This window comes from Mytilus galloprovincialis, chromosome 7 (genome assembly GCF_965363235.1).
Source record: "Mytilus galloprovincialis chromosome 7, xbMytGall1.hap1.1, whole genome shotgun sequence".
Lineage (NCBI taxonomy): Eukaryota > Metazoa > Mollusca > Bivalvia > Mytilida > Mytilidae > Mytilus > Mytilus galloprovincialis.
The window spans coordinates 91,340,450-91,368,360 of record NC_134844.1 but is presented as its reverse complement, the minus strand read 5'-3'; the positions used below and the strand labels follow the sequence as shown (position 1 = coordinate 91,368,360).

Below are 27,911 nucleotides of genomic sequence, written 5' to 3'. Positions count from 1 at the left end.
GGTTGATAGATCAAGAATGCAGTCCTTGGGTGAAAACAAAAAAGGTAACATTCAGTTTTATATACCTATATGGAGTTATTTTCTTTCAGAACGTCAGGTCATTCTTTTTCAGAATCAACCTGGACGATATCATGTTTCAATGATATATGTTCCAAGGCATACAATAATTACCTGTGTAAGGTCATTATTTTCCTTGATAAACATACAGTCTATGATTTACTTCACAACTTTATTCGTCTTATAGTTTTTTGATGCCGATTTGGAAATTTGTTTTTTTAAAGATCAATCGATAATAGGTGTAAAAGAAACTTTCATTGTAGTCCTGCAGTTTAATTTTAGAAACAAATAACGTGAAGTTTTGTTGATTTATCGCTACAATAAACAAAATAAAGAAACATTTTCATATACATGTGATGAATTTTAATGTAGACTTTCATAAAATAAATCCAGATTTAACATATTCGTGTGTAAGATTTTGAAAATCTAATTGAGTCAAATTGAATAGGTTGATGGATTTTTGGTTGCTTGCTTAACGTCCAGTGGCAAATATTTCATGCATGTTCAGAACGATACACACTGAATAGGAAATCATACTGTGACCTACATGTATTTATATTCGTCTTCGTGTCAGTTCTTAACTTTTTAAAATTTATGTATACCTTTTACTCTATCAAATAGCAAATAATAAGATAATCTTACATTCTATTGAATAACATTAACGTAACTCACGCGAGAGTCGGTTGCGGAGGGTATATAATTATATCCTGATTATCTTTTAATAAAATGTATTTCTATTCAAAAGACAATCTTTTTTTCATTTTTCATTCGATTCAAGTAAAGTTGTTAAAAAAAATAATCACTTTTCCGCGATAGAAATAACAAAACAAATAGAAAATAAAACATATCCCACCCCCCCTTTTCCATAAGCTAAGTGGTAAACCTGTATACAGTTTTGTTGCTTGGTCGTATCTGTCATATTGGTTTTTCGAAAATTGTTTTGTACTAAATTGGGTTCCTTAGTTTTCTCAATTCAAGTTGTTTCATGTCAGGATCTTTTATAGTCGACTCGACGGTATGGGTTTTTATACGACTGTAAAAATGTTGCGGTCGTATATTGGTATCACGTTGTCTTTTGTCATCGTCGCCCGAAGACACATGGGTTACCGGACAATAACTTTTGTTTAAGTGTATGGATTTCTATTAAATTTTACCATAAGGTTAATGACCACAAAAGGAAGGTTGGGATTGATTTTGGGGGTTATGGTCCTAACAGTTCAGGAATTAGAGGCCAAAATGGGGCCCAAACAAGCATTTTTCTAGTTTCCAGACAATAACTTGTGAAATGATGTAAGGATCTCTTTGAAATTATACCACAGGTTACCATATCACAAAGGGATGGTAAGAATTTGCTTTGGGGGGTTATGGCTCAAACTGTTTAGGAATTAGGGGCAAACAAGGGAGAAAACAAAGGTTTCCAGGTTAATGGACAATTACTTAAGTACAAAACATAATTTGAAAGCAGTGTAGGGAGGTAATTCAAACACATATTATCAAATTACCTCCCTTACACTGCTTAAGAAATGTATTGTCTTTAGGTGATTAGCTGTCAATTTTATTTTAGACAGGGGCGGATCCAGGACCTCGATGTCTGGGGGGGCACCATGAACAAATTTTTTTTTAATATAAATATATATATATAAATATGTGCGAGTGTGAGTGGGTGCTAGGTTTGTTTTGTTTGTTGTTTTTTTTTGTTTTTTTTTTTTGTTTTTTTTTTTGGGGGGGGGGGGGGTCAGATCATCGTTTCTGTATTTCGATATGTTTTAAGTTTTTTTTACTTTTTCACTTTACTGCCAATTGATCTTTATTATATTCAACCTAAACATGCATCAAATATTTGCCACTGGACGTTTAACAACCATGCAACAATCAAACACTATTTTCTTTATATTTCATCACCTCTATATTCTTTTATCTATATGTTTTGTCCTCGCTTCCAGACTTACTTTTTTGCACATTATTCTAATATCTGCAAAACACCTTCATATCTTCATAAATGGTGACCTTTTGCATAGCCTCATACATGTACATGGTAATTGAAACAAGAACAATAAAAACAATATAACTGCATGCTTCGGCTTTGAGAGAAATGTGTAAGTCCTAGATTCTGTTACAAACTTAATTTTAACGAAAATCAAATAGCATTTTATTGATGATTATTTAATAGGAAATGTCAGTTAATTTTTCCTGGACTGGGGAAGGCATTAGGGGAAAGGGGAGGGGGAGTAAAACAAATTGTTCATTTCCCTTGAAAATAAGAGGGGAATGTAATATGACATTCCGTTTAAAAAACATATATATCTTCTAAGTTATCAAAAAATAAACAGTTTAATTTGTTGCTGAATAAATTCACAAAAACAAAGTTTTGGAAAAAAACGTACATTTACAGGAAATGTTTGTACCTATTCTTCAAATACACAGATCAGAAGTTTCACCTGGTAATCGATCTTAATCGGTATTGTATTATAAACCAATACAAATTTGTACTATTCCAATCAACATGTAAATGTATTTTACATAAAAGCTTTTTCATAAAGACATTACACACAGGTGTCAATATTTACACACCCACCGATAAGTTGTCATAAATCACGCATGGGGACGCTGATATTAATTAACGGCCACTTTAAGAAGTCTAATCAAGCTGTGACAATTTCCGCACTAGATAAGAAGTTTCAGTAACAATAAAATTATGTTAGAAAAAAAAATTGTTGACCTGAACTGGGGGGGGGGGGGGCATGTGCCCCCTGTGCCCCCCCGGTAAATCTGCCACTGTTAGAAGTTACTATTCTTAAAATGTTTAATAAAGGTTATTTAATTATAGCCATGATTTTGGATGTGAAGGAATTTTATTTTTAGATATTACTATTTAATGTTGCTGATGGAGGCTTTTTAATTTTAGGCATGATCATGATGTCATTTTCTATTTTAAAAAATAATTTATTTTAGCCGTGATTATCATGATTATGTATGTGAAGGAATTTTATTTTTAGATATTACTAGTCATTGTTGCTGATGGAGGCTTTTTAATTTTAGGCATGATCATGATGTCATTTTCTATTTTAAAAAATAATTTATTTTAGCCATGATTATCATGATTATGTATGTGAAGGAAATTTATTTTTAGATATTACTATTTAATGTTGCTCATGGAGGCTTTTTAATTTTAGGCATGATCATGATGTCATTTTCTATTTTAATACTGTTAATACTGATGTATTTAAAAGGGTTTTTGTGGTTGCAAAGTCCTAGCTGTCAATTTATTTTTAGAAGTTTCTTTTAAATGCTGATGAAAGAAATTTATTTTTTGATATTACTATTAATTGTTGCTGATGAAGTTTTTTGTCGAGCCTGCAACTGTTGTTGCAGAAAGTTTGACTTAGGGATAGGGATGCGGTGGCGGCGGCTACGGCGGATTAAGCTAACTTCTTAAAAGCTTTATGTTTTAGAAGGTAGAAGACCTGGATGCTTCATACTCTGTATGGTTTCATGGTTCAGTGGTAATAGTTAAGCTTTTGTGTTTTGGACTGTTTTTCTTATACTGTATGCAATAGGTCTACTATATTTGGTGTATGGAATAATTGTAAGGTGTACATGTCTAGCTGGCAGGTGTCATCTGACCTTGACTTCATTTTCATGGTTCAGTGGTCAAAGTTAAGTTTTTGAATTTTGGACTTTTTTTTCTAATACTATATGCAATAGGTCAACTATATTAGGTGTATGGAATTATTTTATGATCTATATGTCAGTCGTACAGGTTTTATTTGACCTTGACCTCATTTTCACGGTTCATTGCTCAGTGTTATTTTTTTGTGTTTTTTGTGTTTTGGTCTGTTTATCTTCAACTATAAGCAATAGGTCAACTTTATGTGTTGTATAGAAGAATTGTTGGCTGTACATGTCTGTCTGGCATGGTTATTCAAACCTTGACCTCATTTGCATGGTTCATCTGTCAATGTTTAGTTTTCTTGGTTAATGTTAAGTTTATGTGACAGTTGTATTAAAGTTTTACATTTAGGACTATCAACATAATATCAATGATTAGTAAAGAAGGCGAGACATTTCAGTGTATTCACTCTTGTTAATTTTAGCCATAACTATGATGTCATTTTCTATTTTAATACTTTTATCATGTTTATGATGTACAAATGTATTTAAATGGGCTTTTATAGTTAAAAAAAAAGCATTTTTCTAATTTCCAGACAGTAACTTGTGATTAAGTGTATGGATTTCTCTAAAATTGTACTAAAACGTTCCATACTTCAAAGGAAAGGCTGCAATTAAGTTTGATGGTTAATGCTAAAAGGGGGATTCAAAAAGTTTGGGGGAAGTGGGGTTTCCAATTTTTTTTTAAAAGGGTTCATATTTTTTTTCAAAATTTTCAAAATTTCTAATCTTTGAAAAGTTTCAAGAAGAAATCTTCAATTGCACAGTATTGTGCATTAGATTTGTAAAATCTTTAACCACATTTATTTTGTGTCAGAAACCTATATTATGTCAAAAATTTGATCACAATCCAAATTCAGATAGTATCAAGCTTGAATATTGTGTCCAAATTTGCCCCAACTGTTGAGGGTTCGACCACTGTGGTCGTATAAGGCTGCGCTCAGCGAGGCATTTTATTCTCATTGTTGAAGGTCGTATGATTGCCTATAATTGCTTACATTTAAATCATATAAACTTTGGTGAATAGTTGTTGAGCCTGCGACTTTTGTTGCAGAAAGCTCGATATAGGGATAGTAATCCGGTGGCGGTGTTAGCTAACTTCTTAAAAGCTTTATATTTTAGACGATGGAAGACCTTGATGCTTCATACTTTGTATATAGATGCCTTATGTTACGAAGTTTCCGTCTGTGACATGTCCATTGTCCTTGACCTCATTTTCATGGTTCAGTGACTACTTGAAAAAAAATAGAGATTTTTTGTAATGTTAATTTCTCTCTTATTATGAGTAATACGATAACCATATTTGGTATGTGCGTACCTTGCAAGGTCCTCATGCCCGTCAGACAGTTTTCCTTTGACCTCGACCTCATTTCAGGGATCAGTAAACAAGGTTAAGTTTTAGTGGTCAAGATCATATCTCAGATACTATAAGCAATAGGTCTAGTATATTTGGTGTATAGAAGGATTATATCATGTCCAACGATATTCCCGTGCTTGCATTTCCTAACATGATTTTCTTGATAGAGGGTTACTGCTCACAAGGAAGCTATTAAACCAAGAGTTCCAAATGGTGAAGTTGAAATCATCCCTTCGTAAATTTTACGGACGCCATCACGAGTTGGTTGACTGTTATGGAATAACCGTTTCACAAATGATATCAGATATGTTCCTTACGTTGTAACTACAATCCCCTTCCCTTTCATGAATTTGACCTACTGAGTTAGACTATTTACCGGATTTGTAATCACATAAGCAACACGACGGGTGCCGCATGTGGAGCAGGATCTGCTTACCCTTCCGGAGCACCTGAGATCACCCCTAGTTTTTGGTGGGGTTCGTGTTGTTTATTCTTTAGTTTTCTATGTTGTCTCATGTGTACTATTGTTTCTCTTTGTCTTTTTCATTTTTAGCCATGGCGTTGTCAGTTTGTTTTAGATTTACGAGTTTGACTGTCCCTTTGGTATCTTTTGTCCCTCTTTTGTCTTCTGACCTTGGCCTCATTTTCATAGTTCAGTGGTTATAGTTAAGTTTTTGTGTTTTGGTCCGTTTTTCTTATACTTTATGCAATATGTCTACTATATTTGGTGTATGGAATGATTGTAAGGTGTACATGTCCAACTAGCAGGTGTCATCTAACTTTGACCTCATTTTCATGGTTCAGTGGTCTAAGTTAAGTTTTTGAGTTTTGGTCTTTTTTCTAATACTATATGCAGTAAGTCAACTATATTTGGTGTATGGACATATTTTATGATGTACATGTCAGTCTCACAGGTTTTATTTGACCTTGACCTCATTTTCACGGTTCATTGCTCAGTGTTAAGTTTATGTGTTTCGGTCTGTTTTTCTAAAATTATAAGCAATAGATCAACTTTATTTGTTGTATGGAAGGATTGTAAGCTGTTCATGTCTGCCTGGCATGGTTCATCTGACCTTGACCTCATTTTCACGATTCATTGGTCAATGTTTAGTTTTCGTGGTTAAGTCTGTTTCTTAGTAACTATAAGCAATAGGTCAACTATATTTAGTGTATTGAATGATTGTAAGGTGTTCATGTATTTCTTGTTTGGTTTATATGACCTTGACTTCATTTTCTTGGATCATGTTAAGTTTATGTAATAGTTGTAGTAAAGCTTTCATTTAGGACTATCAACATAATATCAATGGTTAGTAAAGAAAACAAGACATTTCAGCATGTGCACTCTTGTTTTTATGCTACTATCTGATTCACGCATACCTGCTATTTATGGTTATTATTTTGTATTTAGGGGTGCATCCAGTTGCATCATTTTATCAAAAAGATATTTACCCAACATAACTTAAAGAGAGTCTTTACTTAACTTTTCTTGTATACAAATTATGAAACATCTTCTCGCAATTTTTACTAAGAGTAATTAATCTTCATATTTAGCAAAATATGGCCTTGAATCTTAACTGTATTATAAATATGAAATAAGCCACAATTTGTTTATTAAAATGCTTCTTAGTCAAACACCCAAATAGTAGGTAAAATCAGTCTCCAGATATAGACTCGATCTAAGGCAGCACATTTTAAAGATTCTGCATTCTGCTTTTGCATTGTTTGGGCATAAAACACAAGTAAATCTAAAAACACATATAAAAATAAGGAGATGTGGTATGATCTCTCGTCAAGAGACCAAATGACACAGAAATTAACAACTAAGCATTCGTGTTGTCAGATTAAAATATCTTTAACACCCCAGTCCAGAGATACATTATACAGAATTTACCATATCCGTACTTATTGCGTAATAAGACATGTGTCCAGGTAAACAGGCTAACAACAAGTACTTGGTATTTCAAGTAGAAATACATTCCTAATGAATAAAATGGACCGATTTGAGTTGGGATAATACTAATTTAGTTTGAATTTTAGATTTGGATTCCGCCTGGGTTCCTGCTATTTTTAAGCGGAATCCTCCTAATATTCTCATACGGGAAGTCTGCTACCAATAGTTATGCACACGTTTTAGAATTTCGTTTTTGTACCTTTTTGCATGGACTGGCTCATATATATATGTCTATTTTTTTGCATGAAATTATTTTAAAAATTTTAATTCGCATCGCTCGACTGTATATTTTCACTTTTAGGGAATTACTTCCCCTTAAAAAATCCTGGATCATCCCTGTGTTGTTCTGCTTTTGGGGCATATTATCAAAATTATAGAATATTGTATTAACCTTAACTCAGGACATGGACCGTGGCAACTTTGGATTTTGTTTGATATCGTCGAATTCAGAAATACTAATTGTTTACCTTTTCTTCTGGACCAAATCACTTCTTTACTTTAAAATTTACCCCAATATATTTACAAAGTAATTTCATCCCCTTTCTAGCTTTTTCAGTCTAAAACATGTAGTTAACGTACGATTTTAATTTTTTCTAAGGGGGAATGGGGGGATGGAATAAGTCTTTATTGTCATATACATGTAAGTATACAATAAAAATCAACCATATATTTGTGACAAATACAACATTTTTTTTATCTCGCCTTGATGGAGGCAAAAAGCGAGACATAGGTATGCTGTTTCCGGCGGCGGCGGCGGTGCGACAGCGGCCTCAACAATGTATTAGTTTGTGATTAGGTCTAGTTCATGGTGAACCACTAGTGGTAGGTCTATGATATTTGGTATACAGTTGTATTAGCATTGGCACATCTCATTACCATATAGATTATTTGGCCCCGCCCCCTCAGTCAAGGTCTATTGACTTTGAAACTTTTCATAGTTTACATGTATTAGTTTTGATTAAGTCAATATATGGGGAACCACTAGTGGTAGGTGAATGATATTTGGTATGCAGTTGTGTAAGCATTGGCATATCTCATTTCCATGGAGATTATCTGTCTCCGCCCCCTTAGTCATGGTCTATAGACTTTGCAAATTTTGCTAAGTTAACGTGTTCAGTTGTATAAGCATTAGCACATCTCATTTCCATGGAGAATATTTGGCCCCGCCCCCTCAGTCATGGTCTATTGACTTTGAAACTTTTGTTTAGTTTACATGTATTTGTTTGTGATTAGATCAGTTTAAGATGAACTGCTAATGTTAAGTCAATGATATTTGGTATGCAAATGTATTGGCATTTGAAAGTATCGTTTCCATGGAGATTATATAGCCCCACCCCTGATCATGGTTCATTGACTTTGAAACTTTTACATATAGTTTACAAGTTAATGTTTGTGTTTAGGTTTGTTTAAAGGGAACAACATATATAAAGTCAATGGTATTTGGTATGCAATTGTATTAGCATTGGCACATCTCATTCCATGGAGATTGTTTAGCCATGTACCTTCAGTCATGGTTCATCGACTTTGAATATTTGCATAACTTACATGTTAGATTATTGCTATTTTAATTTCAACATTTGCATTATGAAAATTACAAAAAGGCGATACATATCTCTGTGATAACAGTTTATTTATGCTTGTATTTTATTCTAATATAGTCAGGGACGGACCCAGAACCTTGATGTCTGGGGGGGGGGGGGGTCACCATGAAACCAAAATTAAATATATATTTAGAGATGTATGTATGCGAGTGTAATGGTGGTGGGGGAAGAGGTGTCAGTTTCTATAGTATCTTTGAATTTTTTGCCATTTCACTCTATTCTTTATTCTTCTGCCAATTGGTCTCTATTATATTCGTCCTTAACATGCATGACATATTTGCCACTTGACGTGAAGCAACCAACAATCAATCAATCTATTTTTTATATTTCATCACCTCTTTATTCTGTTATTTATTTTTTATCCCATTATTTTCTTTTCAGTAAACCCATTCATATCCTCATAAATGGTGGCGCATTCATAGCCTCATACATGTTCATGTACATGGTAATTGAAACAGGAAAAATATACCATCATATATTATTGTATGCTTGGACTAATGGATAAGTGTTTTAGTCCCAGATTATGTTCTCAAATTGTATGTCTTATAAAAATAAAATGGCATTTCATTGATGATTATATATTAGACAATGCCAACCCAATCCACTTTTTGTGGAAAAGGGGGGAGGGGAGGTTTTTTTTTAACATAGCATTTGTTAGTTTCCTTTGAAAATTGGAGGGAAAAGAAAATACGAAATTCAGTCTTAAAACAAATCTTGCAAGAACAAAATTTTTATTTTTGAATAAAGTCAAAAGAAGACAATTTTGAAAATAAAAAATCACAAGAAATGGTAATGTTATAATGCCATATATCGATACTAACATTCTTGGCACTAAACAATGTATTTGTAAAGTTTGTATAAAACACGTGCCCCCCTGTGCCCCCGGTAAATCCGCCACTGATATTAGTATTGTTCATCAGTAGAAAGCAATTATGCTTTTCGAAAAAGACAGTTTTGTTGTGTGGGAAGAATCAGAAAAGTGTATATTTCTAAATTCTGTTTGTTAACGTGGACTTCGTAGAGAAACTCGGTTTGAATTTTACAATATTGAGTATCCTATTGAAACATGAACGCGTACTTCAATGAGAACACCTTGATTGAAAGTTTGCTAACGTTTTGACCAATGAAATTTATTTGAATATGCAACACGGACTTCAACACCTGGATGAAATATTTTCTTTAGATCAGCCAATGAAATAAGTTTTTAGTGATTACCACTAAAATATAGTTCATTAAAATTACAGCAACTTTGCGGAAATGTTTAGTTTCTATTCTTGTTTTAAAATGTTTGTCAACTTTTGGTCTGTATAATTATATCAAATGTCACAAACGTAAAAGTAAGTTATTTAAGTGCATCAAAAGGCGTAAGCCAGGACCGACCGTGTGAGGGCTAAATAGCCAGTCACCATCATTATCACAGACTGAAATTTATCTTATATTTTCCATAATCTATGTTCATTTATTGCAAGAATTCTTGTACGTGCAGACAGCATGATAATTCCGTAACACAATCGTAACCACGCTTCAATTTTCGTTTGATATTCACTGCTTTTCCACAATTAACGCACGTTTTGCAACATTGACCGGTATTACAATTTACATAGTTTGAAAAGTTCATTGAGCTGTTACTTTATTTACAACTTTTAGCAAGACTAAACTGTTTACTCAATGAATTCAACAAATGTCAACATTATCTATATCAATTTTTATACGATTGCAAAATTTTGCGGTCATATATTGGTATGACGTTGGCGTCGTCGTCGTTGTCGTCCGAAGTCATATTGGTTTTCGCACTCTGACTTTAGTTAAAGTGAATGGATCTCTATGAAATTTCACCATAAGGTTCAATATCACAAAGGAAGGTTGGGATTGATTTTGGGGGTTATGGTACCAACAGTTAAGGAATTAGGGGCTAAAAAGGGGCCAAACATAAGCATTTTTGTAACTTCCAGACATAACTTGTGTGTTAGTGTATGGATCTCTCTGACATTGTACCACAAGGTTCCATATCACAAAGGAAATGCTGGGATTGATTTTGGGGGTTATTGCCTCCAAATTTTAGGAATTAGGGGCAAAAAAAGGGGCAAAAAACAAGCATCCTGCGTCAAGATCTATCTGCCCTGAAATTTTTAGACGAATCGGACAACCTGTTGTTGGGTTGCTGCCCCTGAATTGGTTATTTTAAGGAAATTTTGTAGGTTTTTGGTTATTATCTTGAATACTGTTATAAATAGAGATAAACTGTAAAAAGCAATAATGTTCAGGAAAGTAAGACCTACAAATAAGTCAAATGACCAAAATTGTCAGTCAACCCCTTAAGGAGTTATTGCCCTTTATAGTAAATTTTTAACAACTTCTCGTAATTTTTTGTAACTTGTACAAAAATCTTCTTCTCTGAAACTACTTGGCCAAATTTAACCAAACTTGGCCACAATTATCATTGTGGTATATAGTTTAAACAATCTGTCCAATGACCCTGCTTACCAAACAAAATGGCCGACATGGCTGAAATTAGAACATAGTGGTGAAATGCAGTTTTTGCTTTATATCTTTGAAACTAAAACATTTAGGGCAAATCTTTCAAGATTTAAACATGTTAAATGTCCATAAGAAAGACGCCACGCTTGTTGGCGAAACATGTAGACCACAATAAATTAATCACCATGCGGTAATTGATGGGTGTTGTTGTCTTTAATATCGTTTATTTGCTTTTATAGTGAAAAACAACTGTGAATACCGCACGGTATCCACCCGCTATTACCCAACCGCACGATAACCACTTCAGGTGTTGGTTCACCATTTTTTAAGTTGATTTTTGTAACTTGTACATAAATCTTCTTTTCTAAAACTATGGGCCAAATTTAATCAAACTTGGCCACAATCATAACTAGGGTATCTATTTAAAAAAAAGTGTATAATGTCCCCGCCTACCACCCAAGATGGCCGACATCAGTAAATACAGTAACAGGTGAGCGACACAGGCTCTTGAGAGCCTCTAGTTCTTGTTTCACGACAATAACTTGTGTGTAAGTGCATGGATCTTTATGAAATTGTACTGCAAGGTTCCATATCATAAAGGGAAAGCTGGGTTTGAGTTTGGAGGTAATTGCTCTAAAGGTTAAGGAATTTGGGGCCAAAAAACAAGCATTTTTCTAGTTTCCAGAAAATAACTTGTGTTCAAGTGTACGGATCGCTCTGAAATTGTTCTGCAAGGTACCATACCTCAAAGGGAAGGTTGGGATTGAGTTTGGGGGTGATGAATCATAAGGGGGTCAAAAGAATTTGAGGGGGGATTTTTTTTTCAATTTTTTTCTTTTAAATTTTCCATTTTTAATTGGTTATTTCTGATTTATATATTAAAAGCAAATAATAATGATATGGTTTGAATAGGTAAATTAAATTTTTTTAAGTTCTTAGACCACATTCATTCTGTGTCAGAAACCTATGCTGTGTCAAATATTTAATCACAATCCAAATTCAGTGCTGTATCAAGCTTGAATTTTGTGTCCATACTTGCCCCAACTGTTCAGGGTTGGACCTCTGCGGTCGTATAAAGCTGCGCCCAGCGGAGCATTTTATATTATTAAACGAAAAAAAATTTTTAATTACAGACTCTTTTAAATGTAGGTATAATTGTAAATGTTTTTTTTTACCGAAAATATAAGATGCATCGATTTAAATTATATAATAACAATGAATTATTTCTGTTCCGTTTACGATATTTTCAAAATCTAAATAACGAGTACAATATAGGAAAACAGTGTAAATATACAGGAATACATTAATTCTACACATATAATAAGAATTGATGGACGTCCTATAGTGATCAGACTGTCTGTTCGTCTGTCCGTCTGTCTTTCCGTTCGTCCGTCCGTAACAAATTGTGTCTACTCTATATCTATGAACCGTTATCTTTTTAAAGTTTATACTTGACATGTATATTAACCAACACCAGAGGGTGTGTCATAATGTATGTACAAATTCCTAGGTCAAAGTTCAAGGTCAAAAACTTAAGTTTCAGTTGACAACCCCATGTCCTTTGGTAAAGATCGTGTCCACTCTATATCTTGAGAACCGTTATGATTTCAAAATTTATACTTGACATGTATATTAACCAACACCAGAGGGTGTGTCAAAAGTCAAGGTTAAAAACTTTGGTTTCAGTTGACAACTCCATGTCCTATGGTAAAGATACAATTTTTTTACCATACATTATTTCAGCGGGGCCCACAGAGATGGCTCCCATCTCAATGATGTCTAGATTATTCATGCTCTTAAACAGTAAAATCTCAAATATTGTTCATGTATCTCTTTATTATGTCACTTCATATTTGTTGTTTGTTTAGGTTGACTGGTTTTATGTCAAGTATTGTATAGATAAAATTAGTACAACAATTGCCTATTATTTAAAGAAGATGTATATTTGTATGATTGATAAAAGAGTTTTTGATTGTATTTCAGGGTGAGACTCCTTATGATATGGTAACAATTAGAAGCAATGACTCTGAAGAGAGAAAAAGGAAGAAGAAAGAAGTGATGGACTTCCTAAAGGTAAATATTCTGTCTTATTTAATAAGAGATATTTACAAATATGTTGACAGATTGTTAGAGACACAACAGACTTGGTACATTGAAGTTACAATAAAACGGTTGCCTGTTGTTTTCAATGTCATTGTAGTATTTGTTGTCAGTTAACAATGTACCCGGTAAGTTGACAATTCCAAGCTTGTTGCCTAATATAGATGTTGGCATATGCGAAAGACAAATGTTTGAAATCAGTGTCTCATCTGTTGGATGTCTCTTATTTTTTGTGTCATCAGCTGGCTATCTCCTAGGTATATACATCACATCATCTCCTTTTATGTATACATAATGTGTATCTCTGTGCGGAAAAGTTGATTGAAATGTTTATGCAAATATGTAATAATCATATACTAAAACAAAAAGCACATCTTAACAAAATGTTTAGTATGCTATCAACCTGTGTATAGATTTTAAAGCTTTCAGTTTGTAGCGGGTAGACAAAGCCACCTACATAGATAAAACCTCTATGAAATGAGTAAACTCAGTAACGTTAACTCTCCTGCACATATTTTTTACATTACATACAAAAACAAATAAATCACATCATCATTAAATAGGCCGTGTGCAGTAAATTTTACTCACGTGTGATATGGCTTATAAGGAAAAACAATTACTGTGGCGATTAAACATGTGGTAAAGATGTCAGACCACCAATTCATTCACTCCAATTTAGAATGTAAAGTTATATACTAAAGTAGTCCTTCCCTAAAAAAAAAGTGCTTTTGATGTCATTGTTACTTAAACTAAACCAACAAATTTGCAGAAATGAAATTTTTTTGTGAAAGAGAAATATATTTAAACCATTTTTAGACATAATTTACTTGCCAATGAGTTTGCATTAAAAATTGAGGATTAATGCGCTCCATACTATATTTATTTAAGATTTCCAGAAAAACCAGGGGCTATGTTTAGTAGTTACCTTCGGACATTGGTATTTTACTACAAGACATTAAACATGAATTATAATTGGCAGGTAGAAAGATTATACATGTACGATTCAGTATACTAACACCTACTTTCTATGAAGTTAAAAATATTATAAAGCTGTAAATGTTGAAAAAATTGTTGGAATAGACAGGCTCTGACAGGGATTTAGAATTAGTGATCTGACACCTTTAAAGAAATAAACATGGTATCACAAAAATCAGAAAACAGCCTAACACCAGAATTTGTCCTTTCTTTTGCAATTAAACAATGGGAGAAATAACAACAAATATAGTAACACATACTTTAAGAAATTATGTATTTTCTCCATTATGATTATGGTTGATAAAACTACTGTTTTTAACTTGGCAATAGCTGCTTCTGAAAGAAATCAAAATAAACGAATAAACATAATCCTAAACTATTTGAAAAAGAAAGAATATAATAAAATTTTAGTAAAATTTTATTTGTTGTCCCTTATTTTAGTTATTCAGATTGATGATCCCAATCGCTGTAACTCAACCATGTCTGTGGTCTTTTATTCCCTTTTTCTCCATAAAGACCTGGTTGTCAGAATAATTTGTCTGACGTGTGTATTTCTTGATCTTGTGCATTTCCAAACATTTTGGGCAAGTTTGAAATTGTTCTTACAATCTTTATTGTCAACAATGGTCAATGGCAAAAATAGGACTTTAGGATATATATAAGATGTGGTATCGATTGGCAATGACCCAGAAATTAACAATGAAAGGTCACTCTACTAGTTTATTACATGTTTTTCTTTTTTAGACTGCCATGTCAAAGACATCCCCAGAATTGACTCCTGACAACCAATCACAGGAACCTGCAGCACCAGTAGTTGGAGGTAATCATCTAATATTAATTATTCAGATGCTGGCTGAAATAATAATTACTTGTTTCTAATTACGGAGACCTTGATGTCTGCTAACAATGGCGGTACTATCATTCTCCTGGTTCATCACACAAGGCAATATTGTCTATGTTAATTATTATATATACTGGCTGGAATGACATGAATGATGTATTGTTACTTATTTCTAATATATGGAAACCTTGATATCTGCATATAACCTGTATAATGTTAAAAAAAAAAAAAAACATTAATAGGAAAATTAAAGTAGGCTATTGATGAAGATTGATTGATTACCAGATTAAAGATCATATTAACCTTAACATAAACTTCTCTCATTCTCATCCGATTTAGGGACTGTGGAATATTTATATGAGGGTGGGGCCGATTCTTTCCTCAACCTGTTGATTACAGATCACAATAACCTTAAATTCATTCTCACCCGATTTATATAACATTCTCAACTTGTTCAGTTGACACCCAAATCCAGCCATCGGCTCAACTGGATTTTACAGAATAAGTAGTTTTTTGCAAATTAATACATTGACACATAAACGGATAGACACATTGACCAGTTGACCTATTAACAAATGGAAATATTAATCAATTGACACATTGGCAGATCCCCATATCAAAATTGAGGTATCAAATCCAAACATTGACACATAAACATATCGACACAATGACTAGTTGACACATTAACAAACTGACATATTGATACATTGACAATTCTAAAGCTTTTTACACATTGACACATTGAGAGATCTACCCAAAAGCATACTCATACATTGATACATTGCCATGTTGACACACTGACAGATCATATAAAAAACAAGATGTGGTATGATTGCCAATAAAACAACTCTTCATAAGAGACCAAATGACACAGAAATTAACAACTATAGATCACTGTACAACCTTCAACAATAAGCAAAGCCCATCCCGCATAGTCAGCTATAAAAGGCCCTGAAGTGACAAATGTAATTCAATTCAAACGAGAAAACTAACAGCCTAAATAATGTACAAAAAAATGAACGAAAAACAAATATGTAACACATCAACAAACGACAACCACTGAATTACAGGATCCTGACTTTGGACAGGCACATACATACAGCATATGGCAGGGTTAAACATGTAAGCGGGGTCCCAAACCTCCCCAAACCTTGGACAGTTGTGTTACGGTACAACATAAGAACGAACTATAAAAATCAGTTGTAAAAGGCAACATATTACCAGATTTATACATCAACACATCACCACACTGACAGATCACCACATTAACAGACTTATACATCATAACACTGACAGATCAACACATTAACAGACTTATACATCATTACACTGACAGATCAACACATTAACAGACTTATACATCATTACACTTACAGATCAATACATTAACAGTCTCACACATCAACACATAGACATATAGATTTAACTAATTGACATATTTAAACACTGACAGATAAACATCAACACATTTAAGGAATAACAGTACTGTAGTTGAAGAGTTGCCACCGTCAATTGTAGATTTGACGGTCGCAAATGCAGTTTTACTGGCGACGCGTAGCGGAGACAGTAAAACGGAAATTTGCGAACCTCAAATCAAAATTGACGGTGGCAACTCTTCAACTACAGTACTGTTATTCCGATTCTAATGCATTTCAAAAAGAAATAATACGATAAAACGCAAAGACGTCATGGGTAAACTGGAGGTTATTACGTTACCTGTAATCTTCAAAATCGGATAAAATAAGTTTAAAATGACGAGTGTGAGGTAGATGTTGTTTTATTTTGGATTATATAGTAGTAATCGAACATTTGTTGATTCAATCATTTCAAAATGGTTGTCCCTCCTTAGTTACGCCTGGTCAACTGTAGATTTGAAGGCAACTTTTAGCCAATGAAAAAAATTGTTACATACAAATTGCATAAGAATAACATATTGACACACTGACAAATCCACACATTAACAGACTCAAACATCAACAAGTTGACATATCAACATATTGAGAGATCAACACAATAACAGATTCATACATCAACACATAACGTATCGACACACCAACAGATCAACACATTAACAGCCTCAACCATTCACACATTGACATATAAACAAATTTACAGACTCAAACATCAACACATTGACACATCGACACACTGATAGATGCACATATTACCAGACTCATACATAAACACATTGACATATTGACACATTAACAGATCTATACATTAACAGATCTATACATTAACAGATCTATACATTAACAGATCTATACATTAACAGATATATACATTAACAGATCTATACATTAACAGATATATACATTAACAGATCTAAATTAACAAACTCAATGCATTGAAATATCGACACTATGACAGATCTACACAATAGTACATTGGCACACTAACATCAACATATTACAAGACTTTTACATTAACACAATGACATATCAACACACTGACAGATCAACACATTAACATATTCAAACATCAAGGCATTAACACACTGACATATCAACACATTAACAGATCCAAACATCAAGACATTAACACACTGACATATCAACACATTAACAGATTCAAACATCAAGGCATTAACACACTGACATATCAACACATTAACAGATTCAAACATCAAGGCATTAACACACTGACATATCAACACATTAACTAACATATACATCAACACATGGACATATCAAAACATTTATAGACTGATAAATCAACACATTGACATATCGACACTCTGACATATCAAAACATTAACATACTCATTTATTGCTTTAATGACAGAGAGAGCTCTGGCAGCAAACTTCTAATTAAGGTTATTTAAAGACCACTGTGACTTTATAGGAAATATGTCACAAGTCCTTGCTGTATATAACACATCTCCGGCATCATAAGAAACATATCTATCCTTGTCTAATAGTATTATTTAAGATAAATTTATTGAAACATTGTCCAGTGTCAGAGACAAAAAGTGGAGAAATTATCTTTGAGTGTGTGTATGCATTCATTTTGTTCACAAACATGATGAAATTTAAACTTTCAAACTTTTTTTTTTTTCAGATCCCGTTGGAAAAAGGCAACAGTCTGCCATGTTAAATCGTTTATTAGGGAAGGGCAGCTATGAATCATTTGATATGAGATGCATGGTAACCGGCCAGTTTTCCGTTGGGAAGTCTACTCTTGTGAAGCTGTTAGCTGGTGATATTATATTAGATGGTCGACAGCCGACTGACGGCATTTCTCTCGTTGAAGGTCGCTGTGGCCTCGACATTGAGACGAAAGAGTGGATTATAATTGATCCAGGTGAGAAAATACACAAGTAGAAACATCTGACCACATGCTGTTGTGTGGACCTCCCTATCAGCAGACATGCTATAGCACTGATTTTAATTACATCACATTGTAGCCATATGTTTTGTGAGTTCTATTCAGGCACCAAGTTAATTCAATTTGAATTTTAATGTTAAAATTATGGAATAATTTGACATTTATTTTCGATAATCAATAATGTCATCAATCCATCAGTTAAAACATGACTCTCTTTAAAATACATTTATAGCATTATGTGAATGTTAGTTACACTTGATAAGATTGAATTTTGATCTTAATTATGATTTTTCTTATATTCTTCACTTGGTTTTGACAGCCTGTAGCTGTTTCGGATTTGATTTGCCTGATGTATTAAATTTAATTTCAGACTCTTATAACGCCCTGGATGTTGTGTACAACAAAGTGTTAATGACCTCTCTAGAAGAAGAGGAGAGTGAACTCACTGTAAAGTTCAATCAGGCTTCAGATACAAGTCCAACTGGTTATGACAAAGCCACACTGTCCTCTATGCCCTCAGAAAAGTCGGCAGCAGCACAATCTCTACCAGCTAAGAAATCCTCCAATGTGCCTCTCACAGTAAAACAGATCGGAAAGAAAATGAAAACAAGAATGACTAAAGAGGAAATAAGAAGCAAAATGGAAAAAGTTCTCAAAAGTGGGAAGTATAGGATGAAAGTTGGACGTCTTATCTTCTGGGATTTTGGTGGACAATATGTTTATCTAACAACACACCAGACCTTCATGACATTTCGAGCGTTGTTTCTTGTAGTATTTGATGGGAGCAAAGATTTGCATGAACAGGTCCCTGATGTGATGTGTTTTCCAGGGCAGCACATGACCCCAACGCCAGCAGGTAATATGCAGGTTAATTACAACACAGATAATGCAAACAGGATACATTTTTATAACAGCAAGGTGATATATTTTCTAAATATTTAAGCAAACCTTAATGTTTACGTAATTTATTTACATTGTCACTTGTCACCAACTGCAATATTAACCTCAATATGTTTCGCATTTTGCAGCATTGATATGAGGTACTGTGGATTCATTCTTATTCGTGATTTACCAATTTTTGTGGCTTTCGTGGGGTCATAGCTAACCATGTATTTAAGAATTCAACAAAAAAATATCAATTGAAATGTGTTTGGAGTCGGATGTTTATTTCCAGTTATATTGTGCAGTTCTCTTATAGTGTTGACTAGCGTTAAACATTTCAAATTAACACATGTTTTATTGAAAGAAGATAAAGGTGTTTTGATCAATTCAATAATAAAAAAATATAACATCAGTGATAAAAAACAAATTAAAATTGATTAAAACTGTTTAAGGAAAATAAATGCAAGTTGTTAATTACCGTGTCATAGTTTGGTTTACCTTGATTAAAAGTTTACAGGATTAATTACGGAGATACTGCTGTTTATGACAGAAACTTTTTTTTCACACCTTTTACTTATATGATTGTTCATTATACCGTGATGAGGGGAAATAAGCGTTTAATCATATATCAATCATAGAGTTGAATGCCTCTGTCCATGATTGTAATTGAAGTTTTTAATGAACACTATCACTTAAAGTGGCCAAGTGAGGTTTTTGACAATTCAAAACCTTTTCATTGATCAAACAAAGGAGATTATATGATCTATTAAATCAAAAGGGATATCACAAATGAAGTATCTGTTTTTATTTTAATCAGTGATCTGCGAATTTACGTATACCACGAATTGTATTTTTTTCTCTATCCACAAAAATTGATACCCATGAAAATAAATGAATCCCAAGAAAGACAATAATATTTATTAAATATACCAAGTTTAAATTCTTTTCGGAAATTAGAGCATAGACAAAAAAAAAATCAAAATTTTCAAATCAGTCAAGAGACCATAGATTTTGTAAAAAAGTGTTCTGAAATTTTTTTTAGATTTTGAATAAGTGAATTCTCACAAAAAAGGAGCTGATGATTTTATTATATGAAGTATAGATTTTATCATAAGCATGAACGGAGTGCTGCACTTATTGTCAGACAACATCAAATTTTTTAAATTTAATCTTGAATTTGCTCTGGGAGAAATTATATTAAACGATTTTGTTGAACCTGCAATGTGTGTCGATGAAAGTTCAACATAGAGATAGTGATCCGGCAGCAGGGACGTTAACTTACTTCTTAAAAGCTTTATATTTTAGAAGGTGGTAGCCCTGGATGCGTCATACTTTTTATATAGATGCCTTACGTTACAAAGTTTCCGTCTGTCACACATCTATTGTTCTTGACCTCATTTTCATGGTTCAGTGACAACTTACAAAAGAATGGAGATTTTTTTGTTATGTTAAACTCTCTCTTATTATTAGTAATAGGATAACTATATTTGGTATGTGAGTACCTTGGAAGCTCATCATGCCCGTCAAACAGTTTTCACTTGACCTCGACCTCATTTCATGGATCATTGAACAAGGTTAAGTTGTGGTGGTCAAGTCCATATCTTAGATACTATAAGCAATAGGTCTTGTATATTCGGTGTATGGAAGGACTGTAAGGTATACATGTCCAACTGTCAGGTGTCATCTGACCTTGACCTCATTTTCATGGTTCAGTGGTTATAGTTAAGTTTTTATACGACCGCAAAAATTTTAATTTTTTGGTCGTATATTGCTATCACGTTGGCGTCGTCATCAGTCCTGCGTCGTCGTCATCGTCGTCCGAATACTTTTAGTTTTCGCACTCTAACTTTAGTAAAGGTTTGGATTGATTTTTGGGGTTGAGGTCACAATAGTTTATGAATTAGGGGCCAAAAAGGGGCCCAAATAAGCATTATTCTTGGTTTTCGCACAATAACTTTAGTATAAGTAAATAGAAATCAATGAAATTTAAACACAAGGTTTATGACCACAAAAGGAAGGTTGGGATTGATTTTTGGAGTTTTGGTCCCAAAGGTTTTGGAATAAGGGGCCCAAAGGGTCCAAAATTGAACTTCGTGTGATTTCATCAAAAATTGAATAATTAGGGTTCTTTGATATGCCGATTCTAACTATGTATGTAGATTCTTAAATTTTGGTCCCGTTTTTAAATTGGTCTACATTAAGGTCCAAAGGGTCCAAAATTAAACTTAGTTTGATTTTAACAAAAATTGAATCCTTAGGGTTCTTTGATATGCTGAATTTAAAAATGTACTTAGATTTTTAATTATTGGCCTAGTTTTCAAGTTGGTCCAAATGGGGGTCCAAAATTAAACTTTGTTTGATTTCATCAAAAATTAAATAAATGGGTTCTTTGATATGCCAAATCTAACTGTGTATGTAAATTCTTAATTTTTGGTCCAGTTTTCAAATTGGTCTACATTAAGGTCCAAAGGATCCAAAATTAAACTAAGTTTGATTTTAACAAAAATTAAATTCTTGGGCTTATTTGATATGCTTTATCTAAACATGTACTTTGATTTTTGATTATGGGTCCAGTTTTCAAGTTGGTCCAAATCAGTATTCCATATCAAGTTTTGTGCAATAGCAAGAAATTTTCAATTGCACAGTATTGCACAATAGCAAGAAATATCTAATTGCACAATATTGTGCAATAGCAATTAATTTTCAATTGGAGTTATCTTTCTTTGTATAGAATAGTAGTTGATAATATATGTTGGAAATTTGCCAGACATGACTATGATGTCATTTTCTTTTTTTATTTGCCAATAACTTTATGTAAATAACTTCATTGGAAATTTGCCTATATAAAATGTTGCTGATGAAGCTTTTTTTCCTTATCTTATCTAAAATGTTTTTAGATAATGTATGTTGGACATTTGCCAGACATGACTATGATGTCGTTTTCTATTTTTATTTGCCAATAACTTTATGTAAATAACTTCATTGGAAATTTGCCAATATAAAATGTTGCTGATGAAGTTTTTTTTTCCTTATCTTATCTAAAATATTTTTAGATAAGATATGTTGGAAATTTGCCAGACATGACTATGATGTCATTTTCTATTTTTATTTGCCAATAACTTTATGTAAATAACTTCATTGGAAATTTGCCAAATATAAAATGTTGCTGATGAAGCTTTTTTTCCTTATCTTTTCTAAAATGTTTTTAGATAATGTATGTTGGAAATTTGCCAGACGTGACTATCATGTCATTTTCTATTTTTATAACTTTCTGATGTATTTAAATGAGTGTTTATGGTTGCAAAGTCCATTTAAAATTTGAATTGAGATGATGATGATGATGGAGTGGCTTGACATTTGTTTTGTTTAACAAAACCATATAATGTCAAAAATTTGATCACAATCCAAATTCAGAGTTGTATCACGCTTAAATGTTTTGTCCATACCTGCCCCAACTGTTCAGGGATCGACCTCTGCGGTCGTATAAAGCTGCGCCCTATGAAGCACCTGGTTGTGTTTTGGTCTGTTTTTCTTATACTGTATGCAATAGGTCTACTATATTTGGTGTATGGAATGATTCTAAGGTGTACATGTCTAGCTGGCGGCAGATGTCATCTGACCGTGACCTCATTTTCATGGTTTAGTGGTCCAAGGTAAGTTTTGATTTGTTTTTTGTGTTTCGGTCTGTTTTACTTAAACTTTAACAATGTATAAGCAATAGGTCGACTATATTTGTTGTATGGAAGAATTGTTAGCTGTACATGCCTGCCTGGCATGGTTCATCAGACCTTGACCTCATTTTCATGGTTCATTGGTCAATGTTTAGTTTTCTTGGTTAATGTTAAGTTTGTGTGACAGTTGTAATAAAGCTTTATATTGAGGACTATCAACATAATATCAATGATTAGTAAAGAAGGTGAGACATTTCAGCGTTTGCACTCTTGAAATGGTTCATATTTAGGTTTTTTTTTTTAATTTTCAAATTCCAAATTTTTTGAAAAGTTTTAAGAATAGATTTTTAAGATCTTTTACATTTATTTTGTGTCAGAAACCTATATTCTTTTAAAAAATTGATCACAATCCAAATTCAGACGGCATCGAGCTTGAATAGTGTGTCCAAATTTGCCCCAACTGTTCACGGTTCCGCCTCTGCGGTCGTATCAGACTGTTCCCAGCAAGTATTTGATTTGGTAAAGTAGGGATTTGGTCCAAATTTAAAAAAAAAAAGCCAATAATTAGTATATATAAAGCTGTCACACTGAATTATAGACCCTCTTAACCTTTAATTGTCCACAGTTTTAGTTAGAGCTGATGGATATTTCTATAATTTTGACATAATTCGTCCCAAAAGTGGTACACTATATATACCATACAAATCGTTTTGGATAGAACAGGTGTGATTTTTTTAATTTTTAATTTTTTTGATTAAAAGAAATGCACTACGGAATAACTGTGTTCTCGGTCATAAATAATAATTAAAAAAGCAATATAGCGATTAGAACAAACACAAAATCCAAGGCCTGTCCCATAAAATCTTAAACAGGACCGCAACTTGAACTGGCCATTATTTTGGTGGTGTGAAATATTAGTTTGTATACGTTTTAATTGTATGCAGGTCTTAAGCATTGTTACCTTTTTTTAATATGCCTTCCTTAAACTATGTGTTAATAAAACAGTCTGAAGAACAAATACAACAATATAGAATATACATATACACTGAAATAGTTGTCACCTTTTGACAGATAATCCAACTTAAAGGAAGACTATTATCAGCTGTTTAAATAATTGAGGTTGACTAAGTATTCAGCCGTTTTTTTCTTCTTCAAATAACGGGTTTACAAGACAAAAGACAATGACAAACTTTTAAAAGTGTAGTATCACAAATATGAAAAATGCAGAATGTATATACTTTGTTTATACTGATTTTGATTTTATTTTGTAGTATTCTTGCAATATTGGGTCAATTCCATCCTGACCTATTGTAAGGTTGTATATGCAGGCATCCCAAAGATCTTGTTTGTTGCCACTCACAAGGACAAAGTACCATTGGTGAGTGATCTAATGTTAGATATATAGTAGTAAGTCATTGCCATTTAAAACACTTGAAAAATGTGTAAAAACTGCTTCATAAGAGCTCTAATGCTTACATAATGATAATATGCCCAAATGTCTTAGCTCTTGACCAAACTTCGTGTAAAGCTCTTCACTTTTGAAAGAACAGGATTCTAATATATTTGTGGGTAATAGACTAAAGATCAGATTACAGGGCCTATAAACATAGTAGAATATATGAAGAACCACTTATAGATAAGTATAGATTATCGGGTTTTCTACACATTGATATCGTAACATATCAGCAGCGAGCCACAATGTGAACCTTTTTGGTGAGTGAGCGTAGCGAACGAGCTAAAAAGTTTTACATTGTGTCGAGGGGCTGATATTTTACGATATCTATACGTACTAAACCCGATTATCTGTTTATCGTTCTATTACTGGTCTTTTCCCCTCTCCCTAAGACAGTTTTACGCTTGACGAAAGCAAGCTTGATAATGTCTCTTCTCGCATTGTGACATCGCTGATAACTTCTCCTCTCACATTGTGACGTCGCTGATAATGCCTGGTCTCGTTTTGAAGTCTTGATACGAGAATTAATGAGTGACAGAGCAGAGTGATATAGGCGTAGGGAAGGACGATAAGTAAATGATATTTGGTTTGGAATTGTATTAATATTCAATTTGATACATCTCATTGTCATGGTGATTATTTGCCGTGTCACTCTCGGTCATGATCTATTGACTATAACAATTGCTCAGTTTAAATGTTAAAGTTTGTATTTTCTTTGCCGTGTCACTCTCGGGCATGGTCTATTGACTTTAAACAATTGCTCAGTTTAAATGTTAAAGTTTGTATTTTCTTTGCCGTGTCGCTCTCGGTCATGATCTATTGACTATAACAATTGCTCAGTTTAAATGTTAAAGTTTGTATTTACTTTGCCGTGTCACTCTTGGGCATGGTCTATTGACTTTAACAATTGCTTAGTTTAAATGTTAAAGGGGCACTAGCTACGATATATATAAAAAAATAAAGTATGATTTTTTTTAGATCAATCATTAATCAAATTGGAATAATGAAATAATAATTTGCTTTTAGCAATCAATTTCCTTTAATTTTGTTGAAATAAGCGATTAAACATAATTTTTGACTGATTCACTTGCAAGTGAAAACGTCATCATCATTCTAACCGGTATTCATGTGAACTTCAAGTTAACCCCTAGCTAGAGATTGATAACGCATGCATTGTACGTGTACTGGCTATTTAAAGAAAAAGAATGTCAACAATGAAAGTGAAACTACGGTAAATCATTTGATTACTAATTCGATGCACATAAAATCATTCTTATACGGTTAAAAACAATGAGAAACATCTATTTTTAATCTATAAAATAAAATCAAACAGACCTATAAAAATGCAATTGCACGTGTTGGTTTAATCTATTCGTATCTTTATTTTTGTTTACATCGCTTATATGGTCATCTGAGGTCAAATCGATAGTTAATTAGATGGCGTCTGGACTAAAATACACACGAAACGAACCTATATATTATCTACTCCATGCTCTGTAAACTGTTTATTTTAGACTTTTGATAGTTTGGATAAATGTTTTACATTGTTATAAACCAAATATGAGAATTTGAGTCAAATCGGTTACAATCAATTTGACAGCTAGTGCCCCTTTAAAGTTTGTATTTTCTTTGCCGTGTCACTCTGGGGCATGGTCTATTGGCTTTAAACAATTGCTCAGTTGTATTTCCTTTGCCGTGTCACTCTCGGGCATGGTCTATTGACTTTAAACAATTGCTCAGTTTAAATGTTAAAGTTTGTATTTTCTTTGCCATGTCACTCTCGGTCATGGTCTATTGACTATAACAATTGCTCAGTTTAAATGTTAAAGTTTGTATTTTCTTTGCCGTGTCACTCTCGGGCATGGTCTATTGACTTTAAACAATTGCTCAGTTTAAATGTTAAAGTTTGTATTTTCTTTGCCGTGTCACTCTCGGTCATGATCTATTGACTATAACAATTGCTCAGTTTAAATGTTGAAGTTTGCATTTTCTTTGCCGTGTCACTCTCGGGCATGGTCTATTGACTTTAAACAATTGCTCAGTTTAAATGTTAAAGTTTGTATTTTCTTTGCCGTGTCACTCTCGGTCATGGTCTATTGACTTTAAACAATTGCTCAGTTTAAATGTTAAAGTTTGTATTTTCTTTGCCGTGTCACTCTCGGTCATGGTCTATTGACTATAACAATTGCTCAGTTTAAATGTTAAAGTTTGTATTTTCTTTGCTGTGTCACTCTCGGGCATGGTCTATTGACTTTAAACAATTGCTCAGTTTAAATGTTAAAGTTTGCATTTTCTTTGCCGTGTCACTCTCGGGCATGGTCTATTGACTTTAACAATTGCTTAGTTTAAATGTTAAAGTTTATATTTAATCCAGTTTTATTTCAACAGCCCAGTAGTCAGGACCTCGGTGTTCAGATGAATATCAATTTTATGGTCATTTTTTTTTATAAATTTCCTGTTTACAAAACTTTGATTTTTTTTCGAAAAACTTAGGATTTTCTTATCCAAGGAATAGATTACCTCAGCCGCATTTGGAACATTTTTTTGGAATTTTGGGTCCTCAATGCTCTTCAACTTTGTACTTGTTTGGCTGTATAACTATTTTGATCTGAGCGTCACTGATGGGGTTATGTAGACGAAACGCGCATCTGGTGTATTAAATTATAATCCTGGTACCTTTGATAACTATTATACCACTGGTTTGATGCGACTGCTGGTGGACGTTTCGTCCCTGGAGGTATCACCAACCCAGTAGTCAGCACTTCGGTGTTGACATGAATATCAATTATATAGTCATTTTTTTTTAATTTCTTGTTTACAAAACTTGATTTTTTGGGGATACGATTGCTTTTAAGCAATCTGTGGACTTATACCATTGACTCAGGGCCATGCCCTCACGTCAACCGTTTTATTCAAAACAACAAGGAACATCTTAGATTCTTGAGTTTATCTTGCTTGAAATGGTATAGAAAACAAAAGGATTGAACTTAAACAACTGTCCTGTAATGTTCTTCTCATAATGTTCATGTTTCGCTCTTTCTCTTGTCTTGTATGGGTGTTTTTAACAACACAGAAAATCAGAATTAAGCAGTATTTATATTTAGTGTTTTTATAAATTTAGAAACACGTCAGAAGGAATTCCCCATTTTTAGCTCACCTGGCCCGAAGGGCCAAGTGAGCTTTTCTTATCACTTGGCGTCCGGCGTCCGTCGTCTGTCGTCCGTCGTCCGGCGTCGTTAACTTTTACAAAAATCTTCTTCTCTGAAACTACTGGGTCAAATTTAACCAAGCTTGGCCACAATCATCATTGGGGTATCTAGTTTAAAAAATGTGTCCGATGACCCGGTCAATCAACCAAGATGGCCGCCAAAGCTAAAAATAGGGGTAAAATGCAGTTTTTATCTTATAACTCAAAAACCAAAGCATTAAGAGCAAAACTGACGGGGTAAAATTGTTCATCAGGACAAGATCTATCTGCCCTGAAATTGTCAGATGAATCGTACAACCCGTTGTTGGGTTGCTGCCCCTGAATTGGTAATTTTAAGGCAA

The 27,911-nt window shown here is 33.3% G+C and overlaps 1 protein-coding gene across 1 annotated transcript in view; it reads left to right on the top strand.

The window, feature by feature from the left end:
• The first annotated feature begins 13,114 nt into the window (after positions 1-13,114).
• The window catches only part of LOC143084313 (uncharacterized), a 47,816-nt gene continuing 33,019 nt past the window's right edge, over positions 13,115-27,911 (top strand). Inside the window, exons 1-5 of the mRNA XM_076260725.1 lie at positions 13,115-13,186; positions 14,933-15,008; positions 18,090-18,332; positions 18,727-19,212; positions 24,181-24,287. Of these exons, the coding sequence (XP_076116840.1) occupies positions 13,115-13,186; positions 14,933-15,008; positions 18,090-18,332; positions 18,727-19,212; positions 24,181-24,287 (984 nt within the window). The remainder of the gene's footprint in view (positions 13,187-14,932; positions 15,009-18,089; positions 18,333-18,726; positions 19,213-24,180; positions 24,288-27,911) is intronic.